Source organism: Triticum aestivum, chromosome 7D (assembly GCF_018294505.1).
Source record: "Triticum aestivum cultivar Chinese Spring chromosome 7D, IWGSC CS RefSeq v2.1, whole genome shotgun sequence".
Taxonomy (NCBI): Eukaryota; Viridiplantae; Streptophyta; class Magnoliopsida; order Poales; family Poaceae; genus Triticum; species Triticum aestivum.
The window spans coordinates 274,535,290-274,541,869 of record NC_057814.1 but is presented as its reverse complement, the minus strand read 5'-3'; the positions used below and the strand labels follow the sequence as shown (position 1 = coordinate 274,541,869).

The window sequence follows — 6,580 nt, the reverse complement described above, 5'->3', positions numbered from 1 at the left end:
GCGTCTGTGTCCAGGCTAATATGCGCTCAGCGCTGATGAACAGAAAATTCAAAAAGGCAGCAGTTAAATTTAATTATTTTTAGAACTTTTCGGCGTCAAAGATGCTCGGTGTTGAGTATAATGTTTATTTAGAAAACATAATACGGATTACGGAAGAAGGGATTAATCATTGATTCTTGGGGCCGAGCCGACACATGGAGCGTTAATCCAAACACAAACAGTGATGCATTATTGCCTCTTCTCTCCTCTGCTTGGATGGATGGTCAAAACCCTGCTTGATTTGATTTGATCTCTCCCCTTCTCCTCCTTGCCGTCTCCCATCTCCATCAGGGAAACCAACACTTCCCGACTCAACCTAACTCACTGCTGCTGCTGCCACCACCACCGCACCACCTCGAGCTGCGGCCATTAATGCGCTCCCTCCGCCCCTTGCCATGTCCAGGACCTGCCGCGGTCTGATTTGATCCGGCTGCGCGGCCACTTTGCTGCTCCCCGACTGTTTCAGAACCAGCAGCCGACGCGACAAGGAAGGATGGAGGGGAGGGCGCGGCGGCGGGGCACCGGCACCGGCACCGGCACCGGCACCAGCGCGAGCCCTGGCCGCAACAAGGTCTGGGTCGAGCCGCCGGGCAAGAGCCAGCACCACCCTCCGCGCCGCTCGCCTCCGCCGCCCCCTCCCGCGGCCGCGGGGAAGAGGGTGGCGGTCGTCTACTACCTCTGCCGCAGCCGCCACCTGGAGCATCCCCACTTCATCGAGGTGCCGCTCGCCTCGCCGGAGGCCGGCCTCTACCTGCGAGGTGAGTCCACCAACAGACGCCCCGCCCGCCCTTTCAAATTCACCTTTGGCCCCTGATGCGATTCCTGTTCATGGCGCCGTAGATGTGATTAACCGCCTTAACGTGCTGCGAGGGAAGGGCATGGCGGCCATGTACTCCTGGTCCTGCAAGAGGTACGTACACCCATTGATTACTCTTGTCGAGGGTTCAACTTTCCTCTTTGGCTGGGCTGATCCGTGTAGCTTCCCGCAGGAGCTACAAAAACGGCTTCGTGTGGCACGACATCTCCGAGGACGATCTGGTGCTCCCTGCACAAGGCAACGAGTACATCCTCAAGGGCTCCGAGCTCCTGGACCGATCGCCGCCTGGTAAGTCGCACTCATAAACTCAACTCTGTTTGGGTTCTTCATCAGATCTTGCTCCAATTTGCCTTGTCCATTCTCCTCGACCTTGTCTTGTTTCAGATCGGCAGCAGAATGGCCTTAGCAACACCAAGGCCGAGAGTCCCAAGCACCCTCAACAAGAGTCTCCTCAGTCGCGAGGATCACAAGAAGGGTGCTCGTCATCGTCATCCCCATCCCCATCTGCTGTTATCAAAGAGGCCTCACCTCCAACTCCTACCCAGCAACCACAACAGCTGGCGCACTCCACATTTGTGCCATCATCATCTGCTTCCACCAATCGCGAGGACGAGCAATGCAGGACTACACATTCTGGCTCATCGGGGAACCTGTCCCCTGAACCAGTAGGAACTAATGTTCCATTATCAGAGGCAAGCTCCCCTGGACCTTCCGAGTACAGAGTTTGCAAACCCATCGGAGCACAGGATGCGTCCACACAAACTGATGACAGTGAGAGGGATGTTCCTTCTAAACGTACTTGCGCTGCAGGAATCCGTACAGAGGATTGTACATCAGATGCTGAAATTCAAGAGTGTCATGAAAGAAGCACGCAAGCATCGCCAAAGGTCCCTCTACTTGTTCGAGAATCACCACAGGTGTGTTCATCTGATGCTTCTCCCGGTGGCAGAGTTGAGACATTGGAGTCCCTGATAAGGGCAGAGGCCAGTAGGAGGAGTAGCTATAATAAGGTACTAGAGGAAGAACATCTCTATGGCCCAATGGGTGTGAAGCTGAAGCCAGCCAATTTGCTCATGCAGCTCATCACCTGTGGGTCCATCTCTGTGAAAGATCACCGTGGCTTTGGCCTCATCCCAACATACAGACCACGGTTTACTCAAGTTGAATTCCCTTCTCCAATGTTCTCTACTCCTATGGCATTGCGGCACCTTGACAATGTTCCTTGTAGCGCAAGAACAATTGGAATAAGAGTTTCTGAGTCAGAGCATTTAAGTAGTGAAAGCTTGGTCGAGGAGAGTAAGCAGGAAGAGTCAGGGAGAGGAGAAATACCCACACTCAAACGCTCATCATCTTACGACGAGGATAGGTATGTCACAACACATTGTTCTGATTGTGGGCTATCATGTTGCCACCATGGACTGCGATGCATGATTGCCTTGATAGTGAGCTTTTTTTTTTTTGCTTATTGGATAGCTGAGGCTCACATTGGTTAGTCGCACTTAATGTTGGACATTTATGATCTCTCGTGGAGCTTTCTTTTTTGAGAAAACGCAAAGCTTGTGTCTCAATATATTGAAAAGACTGAAAAGAAAATAAGAAATACAAATCCCCAATAAGGGGTAGGATACAACAAACAGCAGGGCGCTGAGGTTTAGTGGACATCCCTCTCTATGATCTCCCATAGAGACTTAGTCAATTCATTTCTTTTCGCATTATAGTGTCCAATATTAGAGATAGAAAAGATCAAAATAGAATCAAATGATGTTTGTTTTGAAGATCATAAGAGAATCAACCAATTAGTAGAACTCATTTCACTTTGTAACTGCAGTGAGTCACTAAATTGTGTCCTACCTAACTACCTAGAAATTGGCAAGAACTATCATGTTTTTAGTTGCTATGTCACACTGCTATACAGTACCTTCCTTGAAAATATGTTTAGTATTTTCAATATCTCTGGATATATTTTGCTGTTGACTCAGCATCTCCTCTGAATATGTCAGAGTGTATACAGCGCCAGACTCTAGAAGGGATATGGAAAGCTTGGCCGAGTCGGGTAGTTTCAGATGTCTCCCACAGACTATCAAAATGATATCATGTAAGCAATCCAGAAGTGGAACAGCATTCTCCCCCAACTCTGATGTCAGGTACAGCTCTAGTCAACAAGAACGTAGTACTGCATCCTCACCACTTGGTTCATCAAGAGGTGCAAGCAATAGGATGACTGACCCACTAGGTAAATTATCTTCATCAAGGGGAGAGTCATTCCATGAGGAGAAGGACAAAATGATCAAGATCGAAGAAAGGTTAGTTGCTTCTCATTATTCTTATTCGTTGGCCTAGTTGTCTATCTGTTTCTAGAGATTGACGACACACACACACAAAAATCATAACCGCAGGCTTGCTTCTGGAGCACGGGTTATAATCCAATCTGCACCCTTGTGTGAAGAAAGTGATGACAGCATCGAATCACTGTAAGGGGTTGTGTTACATTTTGCTGTGAACTTACCTTCTTTGGCATTTGCTGTTTGTCTCGAAGTTGTTGGGTTGAAAGTGCAGTTTCATTCTTTTTTTCTTTGAGCTGAGTTTGATTCATTTTGTAACCAGTGTGAATGTGATAGTCATTATTTTGTTACACCTTCAGGAAGAATTTGTCACTCCAGTGAGTCCGTACAATATCTTACTCTGATAAGTTTGTCTCCTGCGTCTTGTATCAGTTCTTTTTAATAAAACAACCATGAAAGAGCTTACCGTTCCACAAGGACCAACATAAAAAATAAAATCAGAAACACATAGACTTAGAATTACAATCTTCTTTTTACTATCTGTGGCTCAGGACCAGTCCACGGTAAATGCTAAATGCATCCTGGATAGCTTGTTTCTTCAGTAGTTCAAGGAACATGAACAGGTCACGGTTTTGCCAGGTTGGTGAAACTGTGACAATACTGGACCACATTTTAAAATTTAAACTCACATTAGATACATCACCTGTCAAACTCAATGCATAGCTCCAGTGGGAGCCTCGAGTTAGCTTTTATTCGTATATAAAGCCTGAGCCTGCTTTCCAATTGACATAATGACGTGTTTGGTTAGTCGCATGCAGCTCATGCATGCCTTGGGATGCAAATTTGGCCTGTTTGGCAGTCTGGTTTGCTCTGAATTCAGTATACTCAATTTTTTCCTTTGCTACACTTGAACTTGATGTATGGACGTGGTGATTGCTTTATTTATAAATAAAGCACGGTGAGAGCCTTTTTCGAGAGGGTTGCACTGAATTTGTGCCCTGCACGAATCTTAAAGCAGACATGGGCCTGGTTGTGGAGAAACAATCGAATTGACCATTTCTAGCAACCCATATTCGAGCGGGTGCAGCGTTGCACATAGCTGCACGCCTTGGGAAGCGCGGGAGGCATAACTCCCTGCTCTCCCCTCTTGGTCCAAGGGAATGTATCCGGTGCACCCGCACCTCTGGTGCTACCGGTGCACCGGATACCATAGGATGTTTTAAAAAATCTGGAAAAAAATCTAGCACGTTAACCCAACATCAATGTATGATGCCATAAAATTTCGTGTAAAAAATTGAAATATTTTTTGAGATACAAAAATGACATCAGTTTGATAATGGGCCAAATCTAAAGCCCAAGTTATGTTATGTATTATTCAGTGTTGAATTTGTCATTTTTTTTGAGTTATGTTTCAAATTTTGATTTGAAATTTTGTGACAACCTGCATTGATGTTGTGTGAGTGTGATAATTTTTTTTCAGAATTCTTTAAACATTTTAAAAGCACAATATGACTTGGGTGCACCAGATATTTTCCGCATGGTCCAACCCCCATTCTCTCTCACCGCCTCTTAAGTTACCACCAATGGTTGCTAACGCTCCACCGTCAGACTGAGATACAAGATTCTTTTTTTGGCTCTTGTTGCATGTTAGATTAGAGTAAATACAAGAAATCCGCTCAAGAGGAAATCCATGCACCTCGATTGTTGCAACTGTGTTCTGTAATGAGAATAGCCATTGTTGCAACTGTGTTTTCTGTAATGAGGATAGCGAAGAAACTACATTGCACCTTTTTGGGACTGTGATTTGGTTCAATGCTTATGGAACTTTATTCTTCTCAACAAGATGAAATGCATCTCTATCTATGATGAAGTTCTTCTTGCCTTTCAAGATCTCCCACAATAAATTGCTTTGGATATCATAATTTTGGGATGCTAAAATATTTGGAGTTAGAGAAATGACAAGATTTTTAAAAGAAAAGCTCTCACGCTCAACACTTGGAAATACCTATTGAAACATGACCATCTCCGTGAGCATAGAGTGAAAAGCAAAGAATGATGAATGTCTTCGCAGTAGAATTGACATTCATCTACGATGATGTGGTGCGGTCATAGTTGCAACCCCACCATTTTAATGATGATGCCAAAACAGGAATTTGATAGAGCTTAGCTGATGCATAATTTGTTGTATCTTTATTGTAAATATTTTTTTATGAGTGAATTTCGATTTTTACCCTTTATTTTGACATTTTGACACTAATTACCCCATTTAGCGAGATTTCATCCATTTTACCCCATTTAGCAGAAGTGTTTCCACAATTTACCCTGTTTAAAATTATGTAAGCATTCTGACCTGTGCCGCGCAGGGCACAACTTCTCACGACCGGCTCGGCACGATGGAGGTCACTCACATCACGTCCAACGCACAACGCCCGAGTCGGCCGCGCACCACGCTCGCCTCCAGTCGCTTCTAGCTTGGGTTGCCTGCCCCAATCGATTGCATTGCATGTCCAGGCTTCCGACCGAACGCACCTGTCAGGCTCGCTTGAACCTAGATATTGTCAGGCATCGGCGACGGCGACACCGACCCGTGGATTCCGATGGCTCCATCGAGCTCCCCGACCTCGGGCTGGGCACGTCCATGTATGTGACCCACTGCACTGAATCTTCTTCTTACTTTGGTGACATAGCAGGGACCCCATTGTTGGTTTTGAAACGCTAGATCGATTCACCAGGACCAAACGTGCAAGCAGCTAGCACAGATGGATTGATGAACAATGCCACATGCACATGCACGCGTAGGTGAACCTGGGCTTTGCACTAGCGCTACATCCGATCGGTCGATCACGATGCCGTCGGCAGAACATCTGCGTAACTTGGCGATCGATGGAAGAAACTCTGTTCGATAGATTGCAACAGGCTAGTCTCAAGCCTCACATTTCTTTATTGCTTTGATCTGGTGATATTAGAACGGTAGAACGTGGTGTAGAAAGATATATATAGCACCTAGCCCTAGCCAAACTAAGCCTATAGTATCCCATGTGAAGACTGCCTCCTGCCCAAGTCGGACATGGACATCGTGGTTTATTCCAATATAATCATCAGGCTGTGCTCAGTTGATGGCGGTTCTCCGACGACGGTGCGATCATATCGAGCCTGCCGGTCAGGAGAAGTTCGGAGGACCGGTTCAACAGGGAGAAAAATAGGTAGGAAAAAATGGTCGATGTGGCATTGCCAGCTAGACTTAACAATTAAACAGGGTAAATTATGGCAACACTTTTGCTAAATGAGGTAAAACGGATGAAATCCTGCTAAATGGGGTAATTAGTGACAAAATATCAAGATAGGGGGTAAAAACTGGAATTCACTCTTTTTTTATTAATGAAAAAAATAGTAGAACTATTGTTCTGCAGTTCTGGGCTTCAGAAAAGAAAACCTCGACAAA

General features: G+C 45.7%; 1 protein-coding gene across 5 annotated transcripts; it reads left to right on the top strand.

Moving 5' to 3' along the window:
• Nucleotides 1–262: 262 nt before the first annotated feature.
• LOC123165540 (protein SOSEKI 3) lies at nucleotides 263–6,069 on the top strand. Of its 5 annotated transcripts, none has more exons than XM_044583207.1 (8): nucleotides 263–797; nucleotides 880–949; nucleotides 1,029–1,144; nucleotides 1,241–2,222; nucleotides 2,857–3,000; nucleotides 3,109–3,159; nucleotides 3,253–3,327; nucleotides 5,502–6,068. In XM_044583207.1, the coding sequence occupies exons 1-8, from the start codon at nucleotides 533–535 to the stop codon at nucleotides 5,797–5,799; spliced, it is 2,001 nt and encodes a 666-aa protein (XP_044439142.1). In that variant the 5' UTR covers nucleotides 263–532; the 3' UTR covers nucleotides 5,800–6,068. The 5 variants fall into 5 exon arrangements, with proteins under 5 accessions (XP_044439142.1, XP_044439141.1, XP_044439144.1 ...); XM_044583209.1 differs by lacking the exon at nucleotides 5,502–6,068 and adding an exon at nucleotides 4,619–4,930 and having other exon boundaries at nucleotides 267–797; XM_044583206.1 differs by having other exon boundaries at nucleotides 2,857–3,159; nucleotides 5,502–6,069.
• The last annotated feature ends 511 nt before the right edge of the window (nucleotides 6,070–6,580 follow it).